This window comes from Penicilliopsis zonata (genome assembly GCF_001890105.1).
Source record: "Penicilliopsis zonata CBS 506.65 unplaced genomic scaffold ASPZOscaffold_1, whole genome shotgun sequence".
Taxonomy (NCBI): domain Eukaryota; kingdom Fungi; phylum Ascomycota; class Eurotiomycetes; order Eurotiales; family Aspergillaceae; genus Penicilliopsis; species Penicilliopsis zonata.
Window position 1 is genome coordinate 533573 of NW_019208911.1, and position 27803 is coordinate 561375.

General features: G+C 52.4%; 14 protein-coding genes across 14 annotated transcripts; 5 read left to right on the top strand and 9 right to left on the bottom strand.

Moving 5' to 3' along the window:
- Nucleotides 1-197: 197 nt before the first annotated feature.
- On the bottom strand, nt 198-3630 carry ASPZODRAFT_126511 (hypothetical protein). Its single transcript, XM_022721516.1, has one exon. It carries the CDS (start codon nt 3517-3519, stop codon nt 316-318), a length of 3204 nt encoding a protein of 1067 aa, XP_022585128.1. The 5' UTR covers nt 3520-3630; the 3' UTR covers nt 198-315.
- Nucleotides 3631-4119: 489 nt separating this feature from the next.
- On the bottom strand, nt 4120-6195 carry ASPZODRAFT_106386 (hypothetical protein). The gene is made up of 4 exons (XM_022720931.1): nt 6009-6195; nt 5270-5947; nt 4930-5210; nt 4120-4878 (listed from the first exon to the last, which is right to left on the bottom strand). Exons 1-4 carry the CDS (start codon nt 6179-6181, stop codon nt 4202-4204), a joined length of 1809 nt encoding a protein of 602 aa, XP_022585129.1. The 5' UTR covers nt 6182-6195; the 3' UTR covers nt 4120-4201.
- Nucleotides 6196-6372: 177 nt separating this feature from the next.
- ASPZODRAFT_57551 (hypothetical protein) lies at nt 6373-7235 on the top strand (the record flags this gene model as incomplete). Its single annotated transcript, XM_022728691.1, has 2 exons — nt 6373-6982; nt 7042-7235. The coding sequence occupies 2 exons, from the start codon at nt 6373-6375 to the stop codon at nt 7233-7235; spliced, it is 804 nt and encodes a 267-aa protein (XP_022585130.1).
- A 641-nt stretch (nt 7236-7876) lies between these two features.
- On the bottom strand, nt 7877-9724 carry ASPZODRAFT_148097 (hypothetical protein; the record flags this gene model as incomplete). Its single annotated transcript, XM_022725327.1, has 3 exons — nt 7877-9242; nt 9311-9473; nt 9535-9724. 3 exons carry the CDS (start codon nt 9722-9724, stop codon nt 7877-7879), a joined length of 1719 nt encoding a protein of 572 aa, XP_022585131.1.
- Nucleotides 9725-10527: 803 nt separating this feature from the next.
- On the top strand, nt 10528-12237 carry ASPZODRAFT_56374 (hypothetical protein; the record flags this gene model as incomplete). Its single annotated transcript, XM_022728605.1, has 3 exons — nt 10528-10771; nt 10837-11274; nt 11348-12237. The coding sequence occupies 3 exons, from the start codon at nt 10528-10530 to the stop codon at nt 12235-12237; spliced, it is 1572 nt and encodes a 523-aa protein (XP_022585132.1).
- Nucleotides 12238-12358: 121 nt separating this feature from the next.
- Nucleotides 12359-13769, bottom strand: ASPZODRAFT_148099 (hypothetical protein; the record flags this gene model as incomplete). Its single annotated transcript, XM_022725328.1, has 3 exons — nt 12359-13339; nt 13423-13539; nt 13599-13769. 3 exons carry the CDS (start codon nt 13767-13769, stop codon nt 12359-12361), a joined length of 1269 nt encoding a protein of 422 aa, XP_022585133.1.
- A 262-nt stretch (nt 13770-14031) lies between these two features.
- On the bottom strand, nt 14032-15732 carry ASPZODRAFT_148100 (hypothetical protein; the record flags this gene model as incomplete). Its single annotated transcript, XM_022725329.1, has 5 exons — nt 14032-14062; nt 14126-14806; nt 14860-14912; nt 14971-15233; nt 15312-15732. The coding sequence occupies 5 exons, from the start codon at nt 15730-15732 to the stop codon at nt 14032-14034; spliced, it is 1449 nt and encodes a 482-aa protein (XP_022585134.1).
- A 408-nt stretch (nt 15733-16140) lies between these two features.
- On the top strand, nt 16141-17514 carry ASPZODRAFT_126521 (hypothetical protein). The gene is made up of 4 exons (XM_022721517.1): nt 16141-16510; nt 16606-16832; nt 16902-17391; nt 17458-17514. Exons 1-3 carry the CDS (start codon nt 16276-16278, stop codon nt 17190-17192), a joined length of 753 nt encoding a protein of 250 aa, XP_022585135.1. The 5' UTR covers nt 16141-16275; the 3' UTR covers nt 17193-17391; nt 17458-17514.
- Nucleotides 17515-17537: 23 nt separating this feature from the next.
- ASPZODRAFT_137781 (hypothetical protein) lies at nt 17538-19082 on the top strand (the record flags this gene model as incomplete). Its single annotated transcript, XM_022724383.1, has 3 exons — nt 17538-17942; nt 18012-18896; nt 18978-19082. The coding sequence occupies 3 exons, from the start codon at nt 17538-17540 to the stop codon at nt 19080-19082; spliced, it is 1395 nt and encodes a 464-aa protein (XP_022585136.1).
- Nucleotides 19083-19658: 576 nt separating this feature from the next.
- Nucleotides 19659-21013, top strand: ASPZODRAFT_126523 (hypothetical protein). Its single transcript, XM_022721518.1, has 4 exons — nt 19659-19783; nt 19847-20352; nt 20409-20445; nt 20512-21013. Exons 1-4 carry the CDS (start codon nt 19737-19739, stop codon nt 20750-20752), a joined length of 831 nt encoding a protein of 276 aa, XP_022585137.1. The 5' UTR covers nt 19659-19736; the 3' UTR covers nt 20753-21013.
- Nucleotides 20847-22558, bottom strand: ASPZODRAFT_137783 (hypothetical protein; the record flags this gene model as incomplete). The annotated part of the gene is made up of 2 exons (XM_022724384.1): nt 20847-21674; nt 21734-22558. The coding sequence occupies 2 exons, from the start codon at nt 22556-22558 to the stop codon at nt 20847-20849; spliced, it is 1653 nt and encodes a 550-aa protein (XP_022585138.1).
- Nucleotides 22559-22989: 431 nt separating this feature from the next.
- ASPZODRAFT_126527 (hypothetical protein) lies at nt 22990-24351 on the bottom strand. The gene has a single exon (XM_022721519.1). It carries the CDS (start codon nt 24175-24177, stop codon nt 23092-23094), a length of 1086 nt encoding a protein of 361 aa, XP_022585139.1. The 5' UTR covers nt 24178-24351; the 3' UTR covers nt 22990-23091.
- Nucleotides 24352-24492: 141 nt separating this feature from the next.
- ASPZODRAFT_126528 (hypothetical protein) lies at nt 24493-25382 on the bottom strand. Its single transcript, XM_022721520.1, has one exon. The coding sequence runs from the start codon at nt 25175-25177 to the stop codon at nt 24500-24502; it is 678 nt and encodes a 225-aa protein (XP_022585140.1). The 5' UTR covers nt 25178-25382; the 3' UTR covers nt 24493-24499.
- A 394-nt stretch (nt 25383-25776) lies between these two features.
- ASPZODRAFT_56468 (hypothetical protein) lies at nt 25777-27640 on the bottom strand (the record flags this gene model as incomplete). Its single annotated transcript, XM_022728611.1, has 3 exons — nt 25777-26471; nt 26536-27035; nt 27108-27640. The coding sequence occupies 3 exons, from the start codon at nt 27638-27640 to the stop codon at nt 25777-25779; spliced, it is 1728 nt and encodes a 575-aa protein (XP_022585141.1).
- Nucleotides 27641-27803: the final 163 nt, after the last annotated feature.

Consider the following 27803-nt stretch of genomic DNA (forward strand, 5'->3'; position numbering starts at 1 on the left):
TTTGTCGTGTTGTTGTGGCTGTCCAGCCACAATTGAATAAACTGTGGCGGTGCAGTACTAGCCGGATATAACTAGACCTAAATAGGTACATGAAGCAGGAGTAGGAGTAGAAGATTATAACTACAGAGTAACTACTGTGTAAGGATCTTTATGACTACAGTGGAAAAGGAATTGTTGAATAGTATATTATTAATTAAGTCCTCTATTCGCTTGGGGTATATGTTGAAACCCAAGTGTCCGAACGCCACCCATGTCTATGTTGAATGCAAGTCGTAGTAATCATGAAAAGATGAATCTATAGAAGAATCTAAAGAATCACTCCGTCTCGTCGACCGGCCCACACGTGCAGAACAAGTTCTGGTCGCCAAAAGCGTCGTCCACACGGGTGACCGAGGGCCAGAACTTCTTCTCCAACAGGTAAGGGAGCGGGTAGGCCGCGGTCTCGCGCGAATAGGGCCGATCCCACTGCGAGGTAAGCAGATCGCGCTGGGTGTGCGGGGCGTTCTTGAGGATGTTGCCCTCGCGCGGCTGGGCGCCGGCCTCGACGGCGGCGATCTCGGCACGGATGGCGATCAGGGCGTCGCAGAAACGGTCGAGCTCGGCCTTGTTCTCGGACTCGGTGGGTTCGATCATCAGCGTGTTGGCTACGGGCCATGACATGGTGGGCGCGTGGAAGCCGTAGTCCTGCAGCCGCTTGGCGATGTCGATCGCCTCCACGCCGCAGGTCTCCTTGAACTGGCGCGCGTCGAGGATGAACTCGTGCGCACACCGCCCGTTCTCGTTGAGGTACACGATCGGGTAGTGCTCGCGCACGCGGGATAGGATGTAGTTCGCGTTCAGCAGGGTCATTTTGGTGGCGTGCGTCAGGCCCTTGGCCCCCATCATGTTAATGTAGTTGAAGGTGATGGGCAGGATGCTGGCGCTGCCCCAGGGGGCCGCGCTGATGGGCGGCGAGGCCGTGCCGCCCGCCCGCTTCGATTGCAGGTACTCGCTGGCCGGGTGGGAGGGGAGGAACGGGCGCAGGTGCTCGGCGACGCCGATGGGGCCGACGCCCGGACCACCGCCGCCGTGTGGGATGCAGAAGGTCTTGTGCAGGTTCAGGTGGCAGACGTCCGCGCCAATCTCGCCGGGCGAGCAGAGGCCGATCTGGGCGTTCATGTTGGCGCCGTCCATGTAGACCTGACCGCCGTGCTCGTGCACGAGGCGGCAGGCCTCCTTGACGCCCGGCTCGAATACGCCAAAGGTGCTCGGGTAGGTGATCATGATGGCCGCCAGGTCGTCGCGGTGCTTCTCGCATTTGGCCTGGAGGTCTGCCAGGTCGAGGTTGCCCGTCTTGGCGTCGCACTTGATCGTGACGACCCGCATGCCCGCCATTGCGGCGCTGGCCGGGTTGGTTCCGTGGGCGGAGACGGGGATCAAGCATACGTTGCGCTTGGCGCCGCCGTTGGCCTCGTAGTACTTCTTGATGACGCGTAAGCCAGCGAACTCTCCTTGCGCGCCCGAGTTGGGCTGCACGGTGACCTCGGCCATGCCCGTGATGTCGGCCAGCTGCTGCTCGACATCGTCAATCATGCGGGTGTAGCCCCGGGCGAGCTCGGCAGGCATGAACGGGTGGACGTTGGAGAACTCGGGCCACGAGACGGGGATCATCTCCGTCGTGGCGTTCAGCTTCATGGTGCACGAGCCGAGCGGGATCATCGAGTGAGCCAGAGAGAGGTCCTTGGACTCCAAGTGACGGATGTACCGCAGCATTTCCGTTTCGGAGTGGTGGGTGTTGAAGACCGGATGCGTCAGATAGGCCGACGTCCGCTCCAGGTTGGCGGGGAGCGAGACCAGGTGCAACTCTTCCGTCAGGGCCACCTCTTGCTTTCCCTGGGCAAACACTTGGAGGATGGTCTTGACCTCTTCCCGGCCCACGGTCTCGTTGAGGGAGACCGAGATCTTCGTCGGGGTCAGACGACGGAGGTATAGCGACTCCTGACGCGCGGCTGCGATGATGGAATCCGCCTCCTCGCTGCTGCCGAGCTCGACGGTGAGGGTGTCAAAGAGCACGCCCTGGTCAGCGTTAGACTTGATGGGGACGTTGAAGCCGAGGGCGACGAGCTTCTCGCGCAGGATGGCGGTCATGGACATGATGCGTTGGGCGATCGCCTTGAGGCCCGTGGGACCGTGGTAGACGGCGTACATGGCGCTCATGTTGGCGAGCAGTGCCTGGGCGGTGCAGATGTTGCTGGTGGCCTTCTCACGGCGGATGTGCTGCTCGCGGGTCTGCAGGGCGAGTCGCAGGGCGCGGTTCCCCAGACGGTCCTTGGAGACGCCGACGACACGGCCGGGCACCTTGCGCTTGTACTTGTCGGCGCAGGCGAAGAAGGCGGCGTGCGGGCCGCCAAAGCCCATGGGCACACCCAAGCGCTGGGAGCTACCAAAGGCGATATCGGCGCCGAACTCCCCGGGCGCCTTGAGCACGGTCAGAGCCAGCAGGTCGGTAGCGACGCTGAAGACACCACCGGCGCTGTGGACGGCGTCACCCAGGGCCTGGAAATCAAAGACACCACCCTCGGTGTCCGGGTACTGGGCCAGCACACCGACCAGGCTGTCACCTTGCTCCTTGACGAGCTTGAAGTCGTCGGCCAAGACGTCTCCGACGACGAGTTGGATACCGAATCCTTCGGCGCGGGACTGCATGACAGCCAGGGTCTGCGGGTGGCACAGATGGGAGACAACATAGGCCTTGCCGGGCTTCTTCTGCTTGGACATGGGGAGTGAAGCGAGCGACATGGTCATGGCCTCGGCCGCGGCGGTGGCCTCGTCCAGCACCGAGGCATTGGCAAAGGGCAGACCGGTCAGATCCGCAGTCAGGGTCTGGAAGTTCAGCAGCGACTCCAGCCGCCCCTGACTGATCTCCGGTTGGTAAGGGGTGTAGCTGGTGTACCACGCTGGGTTCTCCAGAATGTTGCGGAGGATGACGGGCGGGACGATGGTCGGGTGGTAGCCACAGCCCAGGTAGGATTTACCCGTGGCATCAATGTCTTTCCGGTACGTGTCGAGCAGCTTCAGCATGTCGGTCTCCCCCAGCCCGCCATGCACGCTGTCGTGGTAGAGACTGATCTCCGCCGAGGGCGGTGTGACGGTCAGGTCCTTGTTGGATAGGATGTCTTTCGGCAGCACCTGCGCCACGAACTCGTCCAGCGAGGCCACGGGCGGCTGGAGGGCGGCCAGCATCTCGCTGGCGTCCTCGGGCGAGGGCCCAATGTGTCTGCGGGGGAAAGTATCGAGGGGCTGGAAGACATCGCGAGGGTGCGGGTCACCGTGATCCGCAACGGAGCTGGTGTAGACCGGCCGTCTCGACGAGGGCGGCTGCTGCTGGATAGAGGTGTGCAGAGAACGTCTGAGGGAGATATTCCATGACGAACCAGTCGTCGTCGTCGCACGCAGAGCGCCGACCGGCGAAGCAACGGCTCGCAAACGTGTCGTCCGCAAGGCGAGCTGGCGACCGCCGCGGAGGACAAAGGAAGTCATCTCGGTGACTAAGCGGAGTCTATGCTACTGCTGCTGCTGCTGCTGCTGCTGCTGCTGCAATGAGCTCACCACAGCATTCACAAGAGATGAGGAGGTGAGGAGGGAGAGATGAGAAGAAGAAAGAGGAAGAGGAAGAGAAAAGAAGGGAAGAGAGAAAGACCAAAATATTCCGCTTGACGTCCTCCGTTGCTGCTCTCCGCGTCCTTTTCTTGTCTTCCCGACAGGAGACCGCGGGAAACGGTATCGGGATGATAAAGCCATTCCTATCCAATCAGAGAGCATAGATACGGCCGTTTCCACGGCTGTGACGGTATGGTACACAGACAATTCACTGATAACGATAAGCAGGTGGTTTTCCGCGGGAAGAATAGATTTAATTAAGATGGAATATATAGACTATGTCTGTAGTCTAGCATCTAATGATATAGTAGTTGGTTGAATATACAATACATATAAGAGATTGTTTTAGAAATGAGTGTATAGACTGGTATAGGTGAGATTGCCCATAGAAAATTTATTATATACTTCCCTAAGTAATAAATTAATTCAGATAATTATAAAGGCTCTATATATCAGTCTAATAAAACAAAATATAAGGGTAGAGATATAGACTTGAATGTGTGCTATAGTTATAGTTAAGATATAACAGATACTATATCATTTTCTTGGAAATATAATAGCATCAGCTAAACCCAGTAAAGTTGCTCAAGAGAGAATCCCACTGAATGTCTTCAATCGGGAATGGTATATCATCCATATCACCATAAATACTCGGCCAAACCTGGGGAGTCATAACTTCACTGGCGGGACCGGCCATCATAGACGTATCCTGTCTTGCGCTTTGGCCTTGATCTTGAGACAGTGCAGGTCCAACGATAGCCCGGATTTGATAGGGATAACAGCGTGCTAGCAGCCGCATTTTCGAGCAGAGACTGCCCACAATATCCGTCTCTTGATCTGCCGCAGACATTCCGTCCAATTTCGTCTCCAGCGCGGTGGCAAGCTCGATGACAAGATCGGGATACTCGGCTGCATGCACAACGGCCTGCACCTGGGCTTCCATGGTAGAGTCTGAATCGGGGGCGGAACCGGTAATGAGATTCAGAAGGGTCAAGACTGCAGTGGGCAGGTAACCCACTGCGGCACAGATATGAGCACTGGTAGGTATTGTCATCTGGGCAATCTCCGACGCTGGTAGGTTTCTGACCGTGTGGATGAGCTCCTTGCTGCGCTGGATCATACCCATCAGCATGGTTGTCCGGACGGCGCTGACAGGCTCTGAAATCCACAGTTCCTCGCGAAGAGACAGTTCCTCAAGCCGTAGTTCCACATATTTGATTTCAGTGCGTATTGCATTTTCTGCAAATGATCAGTCCCCATCAACCCATCACCCCTGGTATCTAGACACACCTGTTGACAAAGGACAGCTGGAGAGCTCTTTTTCTATACATGCTCTCACGCTGTCGAATTGCCGCTGCAGAGAGCCGCGTGTGACTTGGACGAGCATCCTTCCACCACCCGCTTGCACCGAGGCGTAAACTTCATCCATTGTGGCCAGGAAAGCCTGGAGGCGGATGAATGGCGCAATCCACTGATCCGACACAGACTCGGTACAGGCGATACTTTCAAGGCACTCGTCGGTTCGCCCATCATGCTTCATGCTAATCGGCCGGCCGAGTGTGCCACAGAGACTATTTTGTAGTAGGTTAGCTAGCAGAAGCCAGATGTACCAATGCAGACAAACCCTCACCCAACCGACAACCAATACGTACCGAGCAGCGCCCGCTGCTCATGTAGATTCAGACTCGGCTTTCTGTGAAGTCCCAAATCATACACAGTAGACACACAAAACTGAATCAACAGCAAAAGTCGCGGGTGATATCTCTCTGCAGGATACGAGTACCACGCGCCGTGGACCAGCAGGCCACGCAGTAACTCGAGATTCCGCTCAGACCGTGCGACAATCCTCAAGGTAACGTGCTTCATGATCTCCTCGGTGACCGTTTGGCGCAGAGGGTGCGCACTGCCCATGGTCGCGGCAACGACGCACAAGAATAGAAACGGCTCTCGCACTCCAAGACGGGCGGCGCTCTCGCCGTGGGAAAGCAATATAAAGGGGAACTTGGGCACAAAGTCGCGTTGAAAGGTCGTCACCAGGCGTTCGGCCTCGGCTTCACTCAAAAGCCCTCGGTCTACGAGAGACGGCTGGCCCTCCAGAACAGAGCTGGTCGGCGGGTAGGGACCATGAGACGGGTCTTTAGCAGCGTCAAGCATTGCGGAAATATCTGTTGCATCCATCTCAGTATCTCCAGATGAGTCCAAGTCGTCGGGGATCGGGTTCGACAAGGTCTCGGGCACTGTCTGTCTTGTCAACGCAGCCAGCTGCGACGTCAACTGGTCGACCTTCTTCTCCAACACCTTCACACGGCTGGCGTCCGTTAGCTCTTGCATCCGGAATTAATAAAAAATACCATGTGCTGGAAGAATACCTCGGTGCACCTTTGTGCTTCCGCCTCGTCTGCGGAAGGTCGAGGTACGCGCAGGACTTGCCCAACCGAGCGCACCGCTGGCACAGGTTGACGGTCTGGGGCGTGCATTTTGCCTTGGCAGCTGTACATGCCACACAAGCTCTCCTCTTGACTGCAGGGACTGTGGCGTTCATGATGTCGTGGAAGAAGCTGAGGTGGGAAACAGAGCGATCGGGTGAAACGGAAGTTCCTGAGCCTGTTAACCGGATGCTCCGGTCGGAGCGGATGATCCGTAGTAGTGTATATAGGAAATCGAAGACAACTGTCAATGTATTCATTGCAATATATCTATTGATTGCAATTTACTTTTGGTTTTATTAAAGAAATGCCTTCATATGCCATCACAGGAGCCTCCAAAGGCATTGGCCGCGAATTCGTGCGCCAACTCGCCGCCAACCCAACCAACACAGTCCTGGCGATTGTGCGAGACCCCGACTCGCCCGACATATCTGAGCTCGCCTCGCACCACCCCAACGTGCACATTATCCAAGGCGACGTGACGGATCCAAAGTCCATTCTCGAGGCTGCCTCGGCCGCCGAAGCCGTCACGGGCGGTCCGCTCGACGTGCTGATCCACAACTCCAACGCCGTCGATATGGCCTCCATGTCCTCCACCCCGACGCAGATTCCCTTTGACTCTCGAGCTGTACGGACAATGTTCGACCTGCCCTTTAGCACGGCTATCTACGGCGGCCTGTGGACGACAAACGCCTTCCTACCACTGATCGAGCGGGGAGTCCGGAAGAAGATCGTGCACATCTCCAGTGCCATGGGGGATTGTGCTTTTATAAGGAAGTCTGGTGTCAGCGATGCGGTGGCGTACGCGGTCGCTAAAGCAGGAATGAATGTCCAAGTTGCCAAGTACGCGGCAGAACTTGCGCCGAAAGGCATCAAGGTGGTGGCTTTAAGTCCTGGGTGGGTTGATACGTGGGAAGGTGAGTTGTTTTCTTTCCCCTGCAGCTTATGGTGACCAGAAATTGAGAGATCATCGCAGGAGAGAAACCAGAGCCGGTAGTACACGCGCAGCAGGTCATGCTGAAGCAGTTTCAGACAGCCGAGCCTACACTCAAGGGACAGATCCAGCCGGAGGAGAGTGTGAAAAAGTGTCTCCAGGCTATCGGACATCTGGATATGGGGTCTAGCGGCTTGCTCCTCAGCCATAATGGAGATACAGAAAGGTGGTTCTAAGTAGGCATACTCTATCATGATTAACTCGCAATGCTGGATATTAGAACAGGATGTTTAGGATTTAATGTATAGATACTTCATACTAAATGTGCGAAATCTAGGTACTACTCTCTCACTGGCAACACTCTCCCGCTCCATAACAACGGGCCAACAAGTCGAATAGTTGGAAATATCCGCAGCCAATCTCTTCCCTGCTTCCCCTTTCAGAAACGCATCTCTCTCTTCGATACTCGACCAGGTGAAGTTGGCTTGTAATCGGAAGGGGGCGTCGGGCTCAGGAAACACAAAGACTTCCCACGAGAGGAGAGTAGAGGGGCTCGACAGTTCCTTGATTAGAGCGACATGATGGTTTATGTAGTAGTCGACATTAATTTGCGAGGAGGATGGATAGAGCATCTATTATTAGTTTCTTTTTGGTAGTATGACTAGGTATAGGTGAGGTATACGAACAGTAGAAGTGATCACGTTTGGAATAGTAGTCTGATTATAGAAGGGGGTATCAAGATACGGAGGAATTGATGGATAATATAGTATCCAAGTTTAGGTATCAATGCATTGTGTAACAAAAGCTATGCCTATCTATGCTATGCTATGTTTGCATGATATGTTACATACTATACAGACTACGCTATGCAATGCTGCTACATTTCCTCCTCCAAAATACTGTCCGGGATATCATCAATAAGCCTCTCCCTCTCGCCACTGTCTCCTTCATCGTCTTTACTCTTCCTTGCTTCAACATGCACAAAAATAACCAAGACTGTTCCAACTAGAAAGCTAATCCCCGCCAGCGCGGCGTTGATCGGGATGGGATTCCCCCCAAACGGACCATGGGTCAGCGCGTCGAGACCGTATTGAGAAAAATTGGCCAGGCCGGAAACGCAAATGATGGTTCCGTACACGCGGCCAAAGGTTGCAAAGCCAAACACCTTTGTCGCGTAGTCGCTCATCGCAGAATAATACAGTGGCCGGAGAAACACAAACACAATCACAGTAGCGTACCCTGCTCCCATCAAGGGGATCGAATTGAGCACCCCCACCGCGGTCGTCAGGACCACGATCGCGGCCAGCATGACGGTCACGCTGAGGTGGTCGAGCAGGAACCCGATCACAGGTGTGGAGAGAACGCCGACAGCGGGCAGCGCGACGTCGAACAAGCCGTTGATCTGGGCTGCACTGGCGCCCGAGGAGAGCATATACTCGTACTGCGCGCGGATGGTTGCAATGAAGTAGTTCATGCGCACCATCTGCACGACGGTCATGAGTGTTATGAGCAGGAACCAGGGGCTAGCCATCTGTCTGTGTGCGGGCTGGCCATGCAAGATACCCCAGACCCCGCTGACATGCTGTCTCTCTTCCTCCTGCTGGCCGCGCAGCCTGCGTTCGTCGGCGTCGCCCAGCACGTTATCGAGCCGTTGCAACTTGGCCTGTCGACGCTCAGCCCGCTTACGTCGCACCTGGCGCAGTTGTGTGAAATCGTCGATCTCCTCGTCGGACTCGTGAACGTCGCGTCTCGGGTCCTGGGCCTTTTCGATCTTTACCTCCAGCTGCTGCATGGACTGGTAATCCCGGGCCGGTAGGACGGTCAGCTGGCCCAGAAGGATCAGTACAGGCACCGCCAGGTATCCTAGGAAGAAGTTCCGCGGGCTGAAGAGACGGGGAGAGGTCGCATACATCAGTCGATAGCCCAAGTAAACCGCTGCAGAGGCGTCGAAAGCCCCCGTCACCAGCGCGACAATAACCCCGGCGCGTTTTGGAAAGGCGTTGGCAATCTGAAAGGATGGTACAAAAATAAAGGTCCCCCCGAGAGCTAGGAAGAAGTTGCCAATCATATACCCGTCGAATCCGGCGCTCGCGAAGGAATAAGCCATGAGAATAGCCCCGATTGCCAGACATCCGCAGCCAGCAACGCCGCACACGCGAGATCCGTATCGGTCAAGAATATGACCTACGGGGAGGGCAGAGACATTGGCAGTGATCGAAGCAATGGTGAAAAATAGATTAAGTCTGTCGTCTCAGTCAGAGGTCATTTATTCATTTGGTCAAACCCGTCATTTCAAACAATTTCAGCCTACCTGAGATCCTGTTCCGAGCACACCTCAACTTCCAAATGTACCTCCTCCTCCGTGCAGAGCTCCCGATAGACTCCCTCAGCAACAAGAACGGGCTTCAAGGCAGCAAACCCAAAGACTATCCCAGACGCCAACCAGCAGGCTGCCACAGTAACGAATACCTGTGCTAGAGAAATGGTCAGTCCCTAGGCATCATAATTCGACTCCGTGATTGGTCTCATCCATACTGCATCTCCAAGCCCTCGAGACCTTATACGCCGGGGTACCGCTCTTGTCAAGTTCCTCTGAGACGATCACAGGCGGAGGGAAGACGTCGTAGCTGATCTTCCGACGGATGGGATGGAGGCTGGCGTCCTCATCTGGGTCTGGTTCGCGGTCAACACCTTCAAGTGCAGAGACATGCTGCACTAGAGACATCTCTCTTAGATAGGGGAAAGCTGCCTATGTAAATTCACAGCTGAAGGGAGGGGTTGAACGATGAAAAGTTGAAGTGGTAGTGGGGGGGTTGAAAGTGAGAGGTATTTGTTTTGTCTTAGCTTCTCTTTTATCTAAAGCTCTTAACTTCCCATAAACATATCAGCATAAAAGAATATAGAAAGTCCTAGATAGCTTTATATTAGGTATAAGGAGAATATTAAGGAGATAGAATATACCATGACTATAGTTTAAGATGATTAATAGAGAAATAAGTATACTCTAGCAAAGAGAGCATCCTAGGTAAGCATATAACTTCTAATTATATATCTATGATTCTGTAATTTTTATATTATCTAGAATATCTATTAATATAATACTGATAATATAACTCTCAGTGTCAGAGCTATCACTAATCTCCTGATTATTTATAAATATCCTATTGCTTCCTCCTGCTAATGCCTCCATCTCATCGCGAACACTCTATGCCCACCCCTGTTGCCACTGGCAGATGTGACCAGGTCAATTCCAAGCTTTCAGAATAGCTAAATCTAGAACAGTCAATAAACTGACAGCTGTCAATGGCCATGATGCTGCCGATGAACTCACCTCCGACGTCATCGCAGCCCACATCGTTGCCAGTGACGTATGCTTGATGCCTGAGGCAGCACAGATCCTACCAACATTATGAGAGGAACGACGTCGCCTCGTGGTTTTTCTCCTCTTCCGTGGTACAATTTGTTTGCATAATTATTTTCGTTTATCCTTTTACAGTAGGATATATATATATATATATATATATTCTCATGGCCACCATCAGCATCAACACCGGCGGAGGCAGCGGCTTCCTCTACAATAACAGCTCTGGAACGGCCAGGCTGTGCGTCACGGCGGAGACAGGGGACTTTGACAATGAGCTCTTGCGCAGCTGGCAGGATGAGGGGTTCGATATTCTCTACGTGCCCTACGAGGGCGACGATAAAGAGTACACGATGCGGTTGCGGTCTGTCAGGGAGGGGTTGGGGGTGGGCGAGAACTACGCCGTGATGGGTGTGTATTGAATACAAACATGAAATAGGTAGTAATAAATCACTGATTAACTGTACGTTTTATAGCCTTTGGAGATGCAGCCTCCTTCTGTCTCGACTACTATCTCAAACCCACCAATGCGAACCGGCTGTGTGCGTTGATCGCCTACTATCCCACCAACATCCCTGACACCCGCTCGCGCTTCTCCCCCCAGGTTCGCATGGTCGTACACTTGGCTGGGTCGACCATCGACGTGACGACAGTTCCAACGGCCCTGGGATTACAGATGAAACGGCGCCGCCAGACTCGCCAGCTTAAGCCGGGAATCGGGATCGGCGAGCGCCTGTACCTGGGTTATCCGGCTTACACGTATGAATCTGTGCAGCCAGGCTTTGCAGAACACGATCTGGATGAGTACGATCGGCTGGCAGCGGAGTTGGCCTGGAGTCGCAGCCTGCATGTCTTGCGTAAAGCGTTCAATAGGGACTTGGATTTGGAAAAGAAATGGGAGGAGCATTTAGAGGGTGCGTATATTTTTTTTTCTTTTTGGGAATAACAAACTCTCGTATAAGAATTGACAGTGTGGATTGAAAAAAGGAAAATTTTTCTCTTCCAATATCTCCGAGACAATGGATCCATATACCACCCACGTCACACCGACGGTGACCTGCACCCCGACACTGAGCGGGGGAATAGGTGCGCAGGCCCTCCGCCGCTTCTACGAACAGCACTTCCTACGCCGAATGCCGCCCTCGATGCGCCTGCGGCTCATCTCCCGCACGGTGGGCACCGACCGAGTCGTTGACGAGCTCTACGCCACCTTCGAGCACACGCACGAGATCCCCTGGTTACTCCCTGGCGTGGCGCCGACGAACCGAAAAGTCGAAATCATTCTCGTCAGCATTGCTGCGATGAAGGCTGGGAGGCTCTACTCAGAGCATATCTACTGGGACCAAGCGTCTGTGCTGGTCCAGATCGGTCTTTTGGACCCGAAACTCGTCCCGAAGTCTCAGTCGGAAGGAGAACGAGAGGAGGATAAAGTCCACGACCGTTTACCTGTTGTCGGCCGGGAAGCAGCCCGTCGGATTCTCCATGAAGATCCCGAACAGGGGGACGAATTTCATAACAGGCTGATCAGACGGGCTGTTGCTAAGGCAAGGGGAAAGGGCAAATTCACGTCCTCCGCCTCGACGGCCGCGTCTGTAGCTGACGATTCAGCGGCGGAGGGGAAGAGTGAAGTAGATAGTGTCTCCTCGCCTGTTGCGAATGGCCGGTTCAAGGGGAAGAAGGGGAAAGGAAAGGTGGTGCAGAAGGCGAAGACGGAAGCTCGACCCATCAATGTGACGAGAGAAGAAGAAGAGGAGGACGATGAAGGGAAAGAAAAAGACCAGAATACCGATGATGAAAAGTACGGCATCAGCCATCATAATGGCAAGGCCGCGTCTATTGAGGATGGGGGCAGTGCCGATGAGGGTGTCACAGTCTAGTAATTGGCTCGCTCGCTTGTACAACCATTGATTATGATTATGGATTACGATCGGATGTCTCTCCTCTGTAATTATTCCAAATTGATTCTTTGTTGATGATTTAGGTACACTCGGTTCTTATCTACCACCCCTTCCATGGAATCCACGTCTCTCTCACGATATCCTCCTTGTCAACAACATAGTAGACGAAGTGGGCCGCCGCTGTGATGCATGCATGCTGGCAATGTAGAAACACTTTCTGCCCAATTTTGAAGTGATCCATCACTAATTCCTTCTCCTTAGAAGAATCTCCTTCTCCCGTCAAGCATAGAATGCCATGCTCCTGAGACATCCGCATCACACTCCACTTCGGCCGGTCTGTGACCCGTCCGTAGCCAGGGGAATCGCTCGTCTCCTTGGACAGGGCGATTGTGCCTGCGTTGATGAGCGCCTCGTTGCGTTCGGGATACACGCTGCACACTTCTGCGAGGACACGGAGGGCCTGCTGATCGACGGTGACGAGCGTGGTTGTCACTTGCTGCAGATCATTTGATGGGAAGTTTCCTAATATGATCAGAATACCACATCTGTATATATATAGATATAGATATAGATACGTGTGGGGGTCAGTGGACTTACCCGCGTGTAATTCTAACTTCATATTATCAGGCAAAACAGCCTTCAGAGACTGCACGACATGTGCCGTAGGCGTGGATCCCACCGACACTACCACCGTGTGATCTCTTGGGATGCGCGACGCAGCAGCCACGACGCCCTTCACCTCGAGCTCGAGCACGGAGGCGGCGGAGTCGGCCGTGCGGCAGCTGTACGAATGGCCAGCATGGCAGTAGAAGCCGTACAGCGAGACAGTGGGAGAGGCCTGAACTTTCTCGATCAAAGCGGGCAGTGAGGGTGACGAGTTGACCAGGCCGGCGCGATGGGTCCCGACATCGATCTTGATGAACACTTTCCACTGCCTCGGTGACAAGCGGTTCTTCTGTACAAAGTCTTCCACGGCGTCGATCTGCTGATCGTTGTCGACCATCAAAATGATATCGATTGACTTGGACAGAGCGGCGAGCTGGGGAAGTGCCCCAGGACGAATGGGGAGGCCATACAAGCACTATTTTTTTTACAAGAAAAAAAAGAAATCAGCAGTTAGCGAAAGAAAGTCTCATGAATCAAGTCTCAAATTGTTTCAAGTACTTCTTCAAGAATTCCCTCCTGGACTAATGGAAGAGCGCCCTCAATCTCTGCCAGGGTCGAGGCAATGATCTTGCGGTGTTTTCCTCCATTCAGCATCATTCGAGTTACTTCAAGAGACTGGCAGCTGTTAGACACCTTTTGAAACACTTCTCCATTCTTCTCGGGCACTTTTTCACCTTCAAAGTCTTCACATGGGGTCGAAAGTCAATCCCCAGTAGTTTAACATCTTGATGGAGCTGTTGGACGTTCTTTTCCAGCACCGGCTTGCTCAGGACCAAAGCTGGAGTGGGGAGTTCGGAGGCAGGTTGCCCGATGAACGATTTGGGGTCTCGGTGGGAGTAATCCATAGTAGTCAGTGATGAGGCTTTGAATTTTTGAATGATAAGAAAGGAAGAAGAAGAAAAAGAGGTAGAAGCTTCTTTCGTGCTCAAAAGAGGGGAAGCTGCAAGACGTGAGGGTGAGGGGTTTGAGTGGGAAGAAGTCTTATCGGGGATCCATGTGAGACGTAACAATACCAAGTATATATAATTTTGGTAAGAGAAGTTACGCTGATTTGATAATTGTAGTATACTGTTATTTATTTTTGTTCATAGTAGCAGTAGCTAATTATTATACAGTTTCAATGTATCGCTTAAATTCCCTAGTTAAAAAGTCAGTATCAGCAAAACACTACCAGCATTAAGACTATTTATATATAACTCACCAGTCAGTGACTGCCTCTCGCCAGACCTTGAGCTCGTGCTCTCTGGTCGCAGCAAAGAAATCCACGAATTCAGGGTCCAGAACCTGCCGGGCAATGCTGTTTGGCGCTTTGAATCTCTGGACTGCATGGTGGAGGGAGTCTGGCAGGAGCTCTGGACGGACACCCTTTGACTGGAGGACTGACAAGGGGGGCACCGTAATCTCGAGCTTCTTCTGCACGCCGCGCCAACCAGCAGCCAGCAAAGCACCGAGGGCATAGTGTGGGTGCAGGTCTGCGCCGGGGATTCGGACTTCGAATCGAGTCGCGCCGGGTTTGCAGACGGGAGGGGCGATCAGTCGGATCGACGCCATCCGATCTTCAAGACCCCAGCTGATGTAGACTGGGGCCCAGTAGTTTTCCACCAGCCGTTTGTAGGAGTTGATGGTCGGTGCGAATAAGGGCATGATGTCCGGCAACGCTTCAAGCAGGCCGGCGAGGAAGTGTCGACCGATTTCGGAGACACCTGCCAGGTCAGGCCAAGGTGCGTTAGGATCCTCTTCGTCTCTGGCAAAGACGTTCTGACCCTCAAGATCACAGAGGGAGATGTGGATATGGCCCGAGTTTCCGGCTTGGCCTTGAATCGGTTTCGCCATGAAGCAGGGCGTTATACCGTACTCCATCCCGAGCGATTTGGTGAGAAACCTTCATCAGTCAGTGAGTGGAATTCTAATGGTAGAAAAGAACAAAGTACAGACTTGAATAGCGAGACCCGGTCGGCCATCTCATTCACGTTACACACTTTCAGAGCCTACATTAGAGTCAGTGACAACTAATTGGCTTCTGAACCAGGTAAGGTATACACTTACGGCTTCGTAGACGCCAGGTCCACCTTCCGTGTGCCACCCTTCAATATTACACTTGAATTGGGAACTGATATTGAAGATGTCATAGAAATAACCCTTGTTTGCCACCGGCCTCGTGGCACTGTAAGAAAACATCCCGGCCGTGAGCGGGCGTAATGAACCAGGAGTATTCTTCTCCAGGTAGGTAGCGATATCCAGGTGTTTCGATCCTTGAATGTCATATCCATTCTCCGAGGGTGTTTGGAAGTTCATGAATTCTAGTTCCACTATATAACCGTTGTTGTTAGCAGGAAAGGGCGGGTAACTATATTCAGATATAAAACTACTGCAGTCAGACAACTCACCTCCAGCTAATGCCTGATAACCTGACTCTGCCAAGCGGTCTGTCACCGACTTGAGCATGTTCCTCCCATCAGCCGGAACAGGTTTCTTATTGTTAACAAAGCGCAGCAGGAAGAAAGGGATATCTTCTTCCCAAGGGATGCGTCGGAATGAAGTCAGATCCGGGATCGCAATGAAATCAGAGTATCCAGACTCAGGCGGTGCAATCCGAGCGTCGGTGGTATAAAGCATATCATGCATATCCCATCCAAAGACAGCAGAACTGAATCCGAATCCCTTCTCCATCACCGAGAGGAACTTCTCCTTGGACATGACCTTGCCACGGAGGATACCATCGCTATCCACACCGGCAACTTTGACTTTGATATCCTCTGCTAACAGCGAGGGAAGTGATTCAAGCGTAACTGCAGACGATGAATCCATTGTAGAAAGAAGTAGTAGCAATCACGGATCCAAATTTGTGACGAGGAAAAGCTCATCGAACTGGAGACCCTGCGAATCCGTGTTCTTTTGAACAGAGCATTACCTCCAACACCGCGGTCCGTAAATCTCCATCTTGCCCCATCTCGAGTTCGCCCACTGCAGCCTATTATCGTAGAATGCGCGGTACAGTACTTTGTTATCGGCCATATCGATAAATGAGGGGATCGTCGACCCTCATGAGGGGAACGGACCGCGTAGTAAACGTCGGACCGCGCTTTGGAGATAGACGACGATCTTCGCTGCCAAGGATGTTTCATACCGATTGAGCAATGATCAGACGATAGTTTGAATTCCCATATGTTAATGGTAAGCTCAAAAATTCCATAATATTACTATCCTGTGGTCGGTGACGAAGAGAAGATTCCACGCTTATGTCAGTTCTTATCGGAGTCGTGTCGTGATAAGGCGGCGTTTCAACCGAGGGACGCCAAAGGGACAACTTACCATCTTTTCCTTCTGTCTAGGTCGCTTTGAGTCGTCAGAATGCCGTCAAAACCACTCCATATTGCTGTCCTCGAGTGTGATACACCGGTGGACCCTGTCAGGGAAAAGCTGCAGGGATACGGGGATATCTTCGAGAGGCTGCTACAGACGGGCTTCCAGTCACTGGGGCAGGACGCTGCTGATATCGAGCTCAAAGTCAGCAAATGGGATGTAGTCAATCATGAGGTCTACCCGACACCAGAGGAGGTTGATGCGTTGCTTTTGACAGGAAGCAGTGAGTGATGAGTGCTGGAGATGGCCAGGAGGGGGATTTAAAGCCCTCCTTCCCGGGGTAGATGGGGGACTAATTGATTACTAAAATGTCAACAGAACATAACTCATTCGAAAACGACTCGTGGATCGTCAATCTCACAAGCTACGTCAAAGATGTGATCGAAATCCACCAGAAACCGGTGGTGGGGATCTGTTTCGGACATCAGATCATCGCTCGTGCCCTCGGTTCACGAGTTGCAAGAAACACCAAGGGCTGGGAGATCTCCGTGGAGAAGTTCGCTCTTACAGACCAGGGCAAGGAGTTGTTCGGAAAGGATGAGCTGGTATGGTCGCAGTGCCTCTTCTGCACCAACAACGAAACGATCTTCAGAAGTCTGACATGAGTCTGCCAGGCACTCCACCAAATGCACCGCGATATCGTGTACGACCTGCCGCCCGATTGCATCAATCTTGGCTTCAGCCCGGTGTGTGAGATCCAAGGGTTCTATAGACCAAAGAAGATCATTACTGTGCAGGCACACCCGGAGTTCACTGAATTTATCGTCTCCCAGATCCTGGAGTTAAGACACGGGCAGAAGATCTTTGACGACGCCTTGTACGAGAGCGGAATTTCCAGGGTCGCCAATCCGCACGATGGACTGCTGGTCGCCTCGGCCATCTGCAGGTTTCTGTTGGGGTTATAGAGGCATGGCTAGTTACGTGGTAGAATTGACTGTTTGGAATATCCGTATGCGTTCATCTGACCAGAATAATAACGCGCTACGCTGCTTAAACGTCGAAATCTCGTTCCGCGCTGCGCGCTCTCCTCCAAGCATCTTCTAAGCGCGCTGTCTATCGGGGAGGGGCCGACATCGCCAGCTTTGCTCCACTCCAACAGGAGGGGTAAGCTGTCTTATCACTGATAGCTGTTATTTACCACGGCAATATTAATACCCCACTCTCTGGCAGGTGTTGGTTGCAGACAATAAGAACTGGCTAGGTTAGCAATTGAGAAAGAAGAGGGGGTTGTCTTACTTACTGTTCACATAATGGCCCAGAATCAGATTCGCACCCTCTCGCCATCGACCAACAAGGTCATTTTCGAACACGCAGGAACCCCGATTGAAGAGATTCGCAGGATTGCCAAGGCGTCCAAGGATGCTTTCCTGTCGTACAAGAAGCTCTCTCTTGCAGAGCGTAAAGCTACCATTCAGAAAGCCCTGGATCTGATCGAGGAGCGGAAGGAAAGGTTGGCACACGAGCTGACGGCGCAGATGGGTCGGCCCATTGCCTACAGCGTCAAGGAAATTGAAACGATGCGAAAGCGAGCGAATTACTTGATGAGAACGGCTGAAGATGCGCTCAAGGAAATCCCTGGAGAGCCTGAAAGCGGGTTCAGGAGGACGTTGAAGAAGGAGCCAGTTGGACCGGCTTTGATTGCATTTGCGTGGAACGTAGGTTATTCTTTTCACTTGATATTCTTCTTCTTCTTCTGACGCTCTGGTTATTTACCCCCGATTCAGTACCCATATCTCATCATGGTCAATGCCCTTGTTCCCGCTTTACTAGCAGGCAACTCTGTCATTCTTCGCCCGTCCCCTCAGACACCCCTGGTCGGCGAGCGACTTGTCGAAATCTTCAACGAAGCCGGTCTGCCACCAAATGTCCTGCAACTCGTCCATATCGGCAGCCTCGACGTACTCGATGAAGCCGCCCAAATCCCCGAAATCGCCCTAGTTTCATTTACCGGCTCGACAGCCGGGGGGGTCCGCATCCGAGAAGCGACTGCCAAGAGAATCGTGCCGGTCAATCTGGAGCTCGGGGGCAAAGACGCTGCATACGTCCGCCCAGATGTCGACGTGGCGTACGTCGCCGCCCAACTCGTGGACGGTGCCATCTTCAACTCCGGGCAGAGCTGTTGCGCTATCGAGAGAGTCTACGTTCATGCCGACGTGCACGACGAATTTGTCATGGAGGTGCAGAAGGAGTTGAAGACATACCGACTGGGAGATCCGACAGACACCACCACGACGGTCGGTCCGGTGATTTCGCAGGCCGCAAAGAAGAACATCCAGAGCCACGTCGATGAGGCGCTATCGCGGGGCGCCGTCAACGCGACGCCTGCCAACGCATCTTTCGAGAACCCACCTTCAGAAGGAAACTATGTCGTCCCCACCGTGCTCGTGGGTGTCGACCATACCATGCAGGTAATGCGTGCCGAGACGTTTGGGCCCGTCCTGCCGATCATGAAAGTCACCAGCGACGAGGAGGCCATTACCTTGATGAACGACAGCGAATACGGCCTGACCGCCAGCGTGTGGACGAAAGATATACCCCGGGGCGAAGAGATTATCGAGCAGCTCGAGGCGGGCACCGTGTTCATCAACCGATGCGACTACCCCAGTCCGGTAAGCAAGATCCTGTTACTCCCCATCTCCTTGATTACTACCCGAGCAGATGCACTGACCGGACTACCTACTTTTTTTCAGGATCTCGCATGGACAGGCTGGAAGAACTCCGGTCTAGGCTGCACATTAGGACCGCACGGTTTTGACGCCTTCTTCAAGCTCAAGAGCTTCCACATCAAGTTGTAACTGCTAGATATATAAGATTTAATACCATTCACGAGCGGTATCGCCTCGAATTACTTCTAAAATCGGAGCAGAATGAAGGAATAGACAAGAAAATAAAGATATGTAATCCTACAAGAACAGGCAGGTCTGTTAAGACGAGTTAAGTTTTGCGTGTCTGATTCTCTATTCTACTGGTAAAAAAGAAATAAAAGGTCAATTATTGAAAAATGATCTTCAACATGTAGTCTATTTAAAAAGCGAGGCTAGCTATAATCTTAATCAGAAGGAGAGCCCTGCACCGTTTAACTAGTTACTCACTTAGATGCAAATCAATAGACTTCAATATATCAACCAAGTACCTAAGCTAGGTCTTACTCATCTCTTGGTTGCTAACATCAGTCGATCTCAAATCCGATGATCGGCATCATTGTTCGTTTCCCGAGAGCGCGGTCCCGGACCGCGCTCTCATTATCTAGTATCTAATGTAGTATGCAGTAAGTAATAGATTCAAGATAGAGATGCGGGGGAATAATAGATATAATAATTAAATTACTGTTCCTAGAAAGACTTGATCTAGATCATCACTTTAACCATCTTAAGCACTTGCCTTGGTATACAATTTCTCTTAATAACCCCCTCGATATACAATAATTATTCTCTAATACTCTTTTCACCATGGGAAGACTTGCGGGAAAGAATGCCATCGTCACCGGTGCTGCGGGGTAGGTGTATATTTTCTTCGTCTCCTTATTTTTCTTCTTCATAGGCTTACAAGTAAACTACAGAGGCATTGGTCTTGAGACTACCATCCTGATGCTCCGCGAAGGCGCCTCCGTGCTGATGACCGACATCACGGCGCCCGGTCTGGAGAAGGCGCTCGCCAAGGTTAACGAGGTTGTGCCGACGCACGATGGCCGAGTCGAGACGCGACTTGTTGATGTTTCCAAGGAGGCCGAGGTGGAGGCTGCGGTGGCGCATCTTGACGCCTGGGGTGGAGTGGACGTCATGTTCAACAATGCGGGCATCATGCACCCGCGGGATGGCGATGCGGAGGAATGCCCCGAGGCCATCTGGGACCTCACCATGTCCATCAATGTCAAGGGCGTATGGTACGGCTCGAAACATGCCGTCAAGAGTCTGCGCAAACACAAGAAAACAAAGGGCAGCATCATCAACACGGCGAGTATGGTGGCCTTGGTTGGGGCGGCCACTCCACAGCTGGCTTATACGGCTAGCAAGGGTGCCGTTTTGGCTCTGACGCGGGAGTTGGCCATTGTCCATGCACGCGAAGGTATAGGTCTTCATGATTCTAGTTTCTGGTGGCATGTTCTAATCATGGTGGTTAAGGATTCCGTTTCAACTCGCTATGCCCGGCTCCTCTCAAGTATGTTTTTTTTTCAACATTCTTCTTGCGTTCAAAAGAAAAAAAGGACGTACTAATTTGAAATAGCACCCCTTTGCTGCAAGACTGGCTCGGTGATGACAAGGCCAAGCGTTTCCGGCGCGAAGTGCATTTCCCAACTGGTCGCTTCGGTGAAGCGATTGAACAGGCCCATGCGGTGGTTTTCTTGGCCAGTGATGAGAGTAGCTTCGTCAATGCCGCTGACTTTGTGGTAGATGGGGGTCTGACCAAGGCGTATGTTACGCCGGAAGGGCCAGCTACCGAGGCACCCAAGAATCTTGGTCATTAGGATTTGTGATTAATGTTCCAGTCATGAATATGAATGATGATCCTTCTATTATATCTTGGGGTAGGTTCGCATAGGCATAGAGAGACCCGCTCAATCATGCAAATGATATCCAGATTTGATTTCGTTGCATTGCCAGGGAGATATTCCACGGCCCGCATTCATTACGGGGCATTTCCCACATGTGTTCCAGTAAGAGAAGCGTCCTCTGCATGTTCCCTAGCCCAAAAGTATCCACCATGACATTTAGTCGATGCCTGAGGGTTTCCTGTTGCATAGGGTCATTTAAGCATGACCCAACCACAGCGATGGGCCAGCACAGTCCTGAGTTGATGCGAGCTGTAGGAGAAAGCTGGTCAAGGTAAGACATAGCTGCTATGGTCGCAGTATCGATCATTGACTGGTGCATCCCATTTTCCAGTCGGTTGAAGCAGTTCAGCGACGTAAACAAATATATGAGCATGGCTTGCTGGAAGATCCGACCGGCTTGAAACACGTCTGGCGTGACGGACGGGTACGGTGACCAGCGCAAGATTTGGCCTTGGATGGAGGCAAACATGGCAAGATCATCGGCGGTGGGCATTTTGGGCACCCCGTCGCTCGTCATCCACTGCCGACCCAGTTCAAATATGCATGGAACCAAGAGGAGAAGTTCCAACCAGCACCCACAGAGGTTGCCAACGTATTCCCGAGTCAGGAGTTCCCGTGCCCGTTGTTCAAGGTCCAGATCAAGAAGCAGCTGAGGGCTTGCTCGAGCATCAATCGAGATCATGCTCACTGATGCCGTGTATGTGTAATACTCGATAACGAATTCTTTGAGATCTTTCGGCACAGCGGCGTCACTCTGCGACAGGAGGCGCAGCAGTAGTGAGTTTGCAGCTGTGAGATGATCGAAAATTGCGCCGTTCATATCGCCTTTAGCTGTCTACATATAAATCAGAATCTCAGTCTTCAGAGTTTGAGGGTAGGGGGTTGTTAATATACCTCGGTGAAGCACATTAATAGCGCCCCTACAGTCAGCAAGAGAGAATTTGACTCTTTGCCCTCGATGAACTCGGTGACGCCTTTCCTGAATCGTTGCAAGGCTTTGCCATAATGGTTTTGTGCAACTGTGTCCGACTCGTCTCGCCGCCGGAAGGCTCGATGAGCGGCACTCTGTGTCAAGACGAGCTGGAGCAAAAGATCACTGGAAAAAGCCAGTGGGACGATCTGGACCAAGAAGGGATTGATCGGTGTTGACCCATTGGCCATGCAGTCCGCCGTCGTAGCTAGATAGTGGTTTAGAAGCTGGAAAGACTCTTCGTCGTACCCTGGCAGCAACGACAGCTGGCGAGGGATGCACTCCTCTTCCTCCGCGGGCGGCCTTCTGGTGCGAACCTCCAATTCCTGGCTGGTACACGAAGACTCCTGCAGTTGATATGGAGGTTCCTCGGGCCCCGTGGGCGTGGGTGATGAAACGAAATTCTCTGTTGTTCCATGAGGCGAAAGCTCCTCGCTCCGGACAGATGAAGAACTGTCGCCGAAAGATTGGACGAGCGAGCTGGCCGAGTCGTACTGCGGCACCTGTTCAATTGTCTGGGACGATCGATCCTGAAAGACGCCTCGAAGCCTCGATGTCGCCGCTCTGTCGACACAGACGCTGGCCGGCCACTCGCAGTTGAGCTTGTTTCGAACACATCCGCCGCAGACTGGCTTCGTCTCGTCGCAGCGCTTTTTGCGGCGTCTGCAGGTAAAACAGCCGGTCCTAACACGAGTGATCGGCTGTGTCCTCGGGCGCTTGGGAGGCCCCGTCGTCTGTATCCCAGACATCTCCTTCTACTGCTGCTGCTGCTGCTGCTGCTGCTGCTGATGGAAAGGGGTGTTTGGGGGGCGGGGAAGATAAAGCTGGAGAAGAGGCCGATAAGGAGAGGAGGTCCTTCCTTTTGCAGTTGGCTACGGTGGACTTTAGACGACTTTGTGCAAATAGATTCACAAATACTAGTGATTACTGTAATATTAGATAGAATATGCTAGATTATGTACTATCTACTAGGTTACTATTCTATAAAGTAGAAGATTGCTGGAAAACATGTCTTTTGAAATCATAGAACTGTCTTTTTGGCACTTTTTTATTGGCTGGATAGTGCTCCATGTCGCACGTGATTAAATAATTTAAATAGATTATATAGAGGAATTGAAGAAATGATTCCAATGATTCTAATAATTCTATAAATTATTGAATTATCTATCATTATGTAGTGGTGTTATGGTAGAGTAGATTCCTTACTCTGGTCAGAAGGTAATACAAAAGATTCCCTTCTACAGCAATATCAAATAAAGAGCTGAAAGATTATAGATCTGGACTATAGATCTAGAGACTGGCAAACTCCCTCTTGAACCTCTTCTACTATTTCATCTGCCCCTTTGACCTCCCTAACCAGCCCAATGGAAGCTCCAGCATATGTAGCCAGTCGCCCTTCTGGTCCCCAGCCCTGATCCCCAGCCTTGGCTGCCTCGTCGTGTCTCTTCTTCAGCTCTGCAAAGGGCACGCCCGCCAGATAGTCAGACCAGCTTCGATTCGTGATCGTGCGTGGAGAGAAGCAGTCGGGCCAGCCCACCGTCCCGCGCAGCTGGTTGTACAGCGTCGTTCTTGTGGTGTTGGCCGCCCCGTCAGTAGCTCGAACCACCTCGTCTTGATACCCTTTGCTAATCCGTGCCTCGCTGGCAGCCAGGAACCGAGTCCCCATCGCCACCCCGGACGCACCGAGACATAACACCGCCGCGGCGCCTCGTGCGTCGGCGACCCCCCCCGCCCCGACGAGAGCGATATCCTCCCGTGCGTGAAACGCGTCCGCCATCTCAGGCAACAGGCTTACAAGACCTAGTCCGTCTTTCGCGCGGCCATGTCCCCCGGCCTCGGCCCCTTGCACCACCACCACATCGGGAGCGGACCGGCTGGCGAGGAGGGCTTTCGCCTCCGCGAGAGTCCCGATCTGGACCCAGATTTTCGTCTGCGACGAGACTCGCCGGATATGTTCTGTCCAGCTGTCGAATTCGCGTTGGCCCTTCTCTATCTCCTCCTCGCGTGGAGCAAACAGCCACGTCGCGCAGGGCTTGTATTCTTCGATCGCCGAGACGGCCGTCTCGGCATCATCGTTCCAGAGCTGGAATCCCACCCCGACCGGAAGATGGCCGCTCTCCGACAGATGTCTTGCCAGGCGTGCGTTTGCTCTGTCCGCTTCAATCCGCGACCGGGCTTCCTCCAGGTCGCCAAACGTGTCCTTGGTCTTGGCAGAGGGCCCGATGAATCCCAACCCGCCAGCGCGCGACACGGCAACCGCCAACGCTGGGCCGGACATGATCCGCATCGGCGCACCGACAATCAGGGGCGTGGATGTCCATGGATAGGCGGCAGACAGCTTGCGGGTGAGGTTCTTTATTTGCGACATTTTTTCTTTCTTTCTTTTGAAGACACGCCTTGACTTGGATCTCTGCCCTTTGATTCTGTGGCTTCACTATTCGTAACCAGTACGCAGTATTAAAAAATATAGAAATGGAGTCCTCAATCAGTAACTGATTGTAGAATTCGAATCAAGAACTCTTATAATTGTAGTTCTCGTGTTCTTTAAAGGCCAAAGGCGGATATGCGGAGATGCGGAGACGCGGCAATCGGAAATAATGATGCTATGATTTTAACTATCAACCATTTAATTGATTATTATCAATTAATTATCAATACAGAAAATCTATTATTAAAAAGCTATGTACTACCTAGGTACTCTGCAAGCCAGCCAACATCTCTCTCGCCCTTTTCTCCCCCCCGTCAAACCCCCCATTGAACATACCAGGCAACACCCGCGCCGAATTGGCATGTTCGTCGTCAAAGACCGGCCCTTCCCACCCCTTGTCTCGACAGAACTTCACTGCCTCCTCGAGCAGATCCCTTCCCACGCCCTTCCCCCGATACCGCTGCTTCACCGTCCATGCGCGAATCACCCCGGTTTGTTTCTTTTGCTCCGCTAACACCAGTGTTCCGATGATATTCTCTCCAAACTTGGTGACCAGCATAGTTGACTTAGTAGAGTCGAAACCAGCACCGGTATCAGTTGCAGTTGTAGTTGCAGTGTTCAACCACTTCCAGGTCCCCACTCGTTCCGCCTCGTCGATATACCCCCCCGTCAAGTAGCGCACAGCAAGCAGCAAAGCCATCACACACCCCGCCCACGTCGTCAGGATAAGCGGCCAGTCGCCCCGTGTCTTGTAGAGGATTCGGTATGCCACCGCGAGCGGGACCATGGCAACCCCCACGCTGACAGGGTGGAAGATCACAGACCGCGCGGCCAGTTGGCGTTGCTGTGCGACGCTGTCGGCTATCAGCTTCAGGCTGGCGATTTGGTCGGCCTCGTCCGCGGCGGGATACGTGGTGAGTTGAGGGATTTCTTCTGCCATGACCCGATTTGAAGCTCGCTTAGAGCTGTAGAAGAATTAGGAATAAGTAGAGTGGGAGAAAGTATGGTAAAAGGATAGGGAAAAAGTATAGGAGAGTATGGTGAAGGTATGGTGAAAAAGTAGAGAGAAAGTATGGTGAAAAGTATGGGAATGAGGGAGGGGGAAGAGGGAGGGGGAAGAAGGAAGAAATAGAAGAAATATCCAAGCGAGGCGAGTACCACAGATTATGATCTAGCTTTGAATCAACTGGCTCAAACTCTATTATGAGTTGAATTATCATGTTCAGTCGCTGAGTACTCTTACAGACTCGCTATTCAGTTGGCGTAACGTATCTGGCCTATACTAAAACTTCCGTTTTGGGCACTCTTGTCATGAATGGGTTACTAAAAGCTAAACTAAAACTATGCTAAGCTAGCTTTTGCTATTAAGAGAGCTACAGTCATCTAATGCCAGCTCTGTGTAAGATAGCTGTAAAGTACAAGAGAACAAATGTGAAGTAGAAAAAGCTTGCGCATCACACCAGCAAGAAGCAACGTCCGAGGATCGTGGCAAGTCTGCAGCAAGAAAACTCTCCCACCTAGGATAAGCAAAGCAACGCTCTACTCGGCAGTGGCAACAGCTTCATTGCCCTTGGCCTGACCTTCCTCGGCCAGCTTGGGGTGGTGGTCATTCAGAGACTCGTTGCGCGGAGTGTCCAGAGGAGACTCGCCAGCCAGCTCCTCGAGGGTCCGGCGCTTGGTCTCAGGAATGAGGAGGGTGGTGAAGCAACCACAGAGCATGAACAGAGCAAAAATCTGCATCACGTGCTTGAGCCAGGGAGTGTCGGAGGAGTTCTTGGCTCCCTTGTGCACCAGAGGTCCAAAGACACACTGCGCGATGATCGCACCGACCTTTCCAGAAGCAGCTGAGAAGCCGTGAGAGGTGGAGCGATAGCGGGTCGGGAAGCATTCTCCAGGAACGATGAAGGTCGTCGCATTGGGGCCGAAGTTGAAAAAGAACTGGGCAAGGACATACAAGCCGAGCAGGCCGTTGTGAGAGTGCAAGAGAGGATCATAAGCAAAGCCAATGACAATGAACAGGATGGTCAGAAGGATAAAGCCGCCCAGTTGGATTGTCTTGCGACCGATGGTGTCGACAGTTGCGACGGTCATCCAGTACCCGGGAATGGCACCCGCACAAATCAGGATCAAGTTACCCACGGCACTGCGGTAGAAGACCTCGTAGACGTTATTGCCACCGGTCCAGCCAATAGCACCGAGAATAATTGAGTTGTTCAAACCGAGACCGTAGAAAGCTGTTTTTCCATCCCTGTCAGCGTTTTGTGTTCTGGTGTTATTGTGGTATGATTTACTACTTACCGACATCAAGGAAGAACCAGGAGCCAGCGGTACCTAGGAGAACCTTGCCATGCTTCCACTGGGAGTAATGAGCGACAAAGTCCGAGAAGCTGGCCTTGGGGGTGGCAAGCTCGGGACTCTGGTTCTGGAGACCAGCAGCGTGTTGGATTTCATCGGGATGGCCCTCATGCTTTCCAGCCATGTAGGCACGGATGTCCTCATCAGCCTGGACAACGTCGCGAGCAACATCGAAAGTGTAACGAGGGGTCTCGGGAATGGTGAGACGGTAGTAGAGAGCAATACAGGCAGGCACAGCACCGAACCCGATGATGACACGCCACATCTTATCAACAGCAAGCTGGCAGACGCCGCTGCACTTGCCAACAGACGAGGCAGTCTCAAGAGACTCGCGGAAGCCCGCAGTGACGATGAGTGCCATGATGGCCGCACCGAACTGACCGAATCCCTGCATGGCAAAGACGGAACCCATCATGGCACCTCTCCACTTGGTGGTCGCGAATCTACAAACATCATGACCGTCAGTGGAAGCGTTTTCAAAGATCTAAGTAAAAAAAAAAAAAACTAATACTCACTCAGAAGTAATGATGGAAGACAGAGGATAGTCACCACCGATACCGATACCCATGATGACACGCCAAAAGATGAGAATACCGACAATAGACAGAGCGCGAGAGTCCGAGGAGAGAGCCTGAGCCAAGGTGGCAAAGATAATGATCAAGAGTTCAATGCCGTACATACGCTTACGACCGACACGATCGGCAAGCCAACCGAAAAGGAGCTGACCGATGACCGTACCACCAGAGGTCGAGACCTTGATGGCGGTATCCGCACTGGAAGTGATCTTTCCAGGGTTTGATTTGGCATCCTGCCAGTAGACCACGCCCAACATGGCAGAGCACAGGTTAATGGCAAAGATATCGTACGAGTCGGTGAAGAAACCAACACCGGCCACGACGACGGCACGAACGTGATACCAACCAAACTTTGCCTTGTCGATCTCGGCCAGAGCGAGACGACGACGCTCGTTGGGATCAGCGACATGGGCAAAGTCGTTGTGGAAGTTGTGGAAGGCCGAGTTGCCCCCGGAGGTGAGAGTAGTCGCCATGATGAGGGTCGGAAAGAAAGGGTGGGATTCCGATCTTGATATCTCTCGATCGTCCCAAGAAGGGAAGAGGAATGGAAAGAATGGATTCTCGTCGGGGAAGAAGAAGGAGAGAAGCAGGAGAGAAGGAGAGAAAGGCAGGACGGGGGAGGGGGAAGAGGGACGG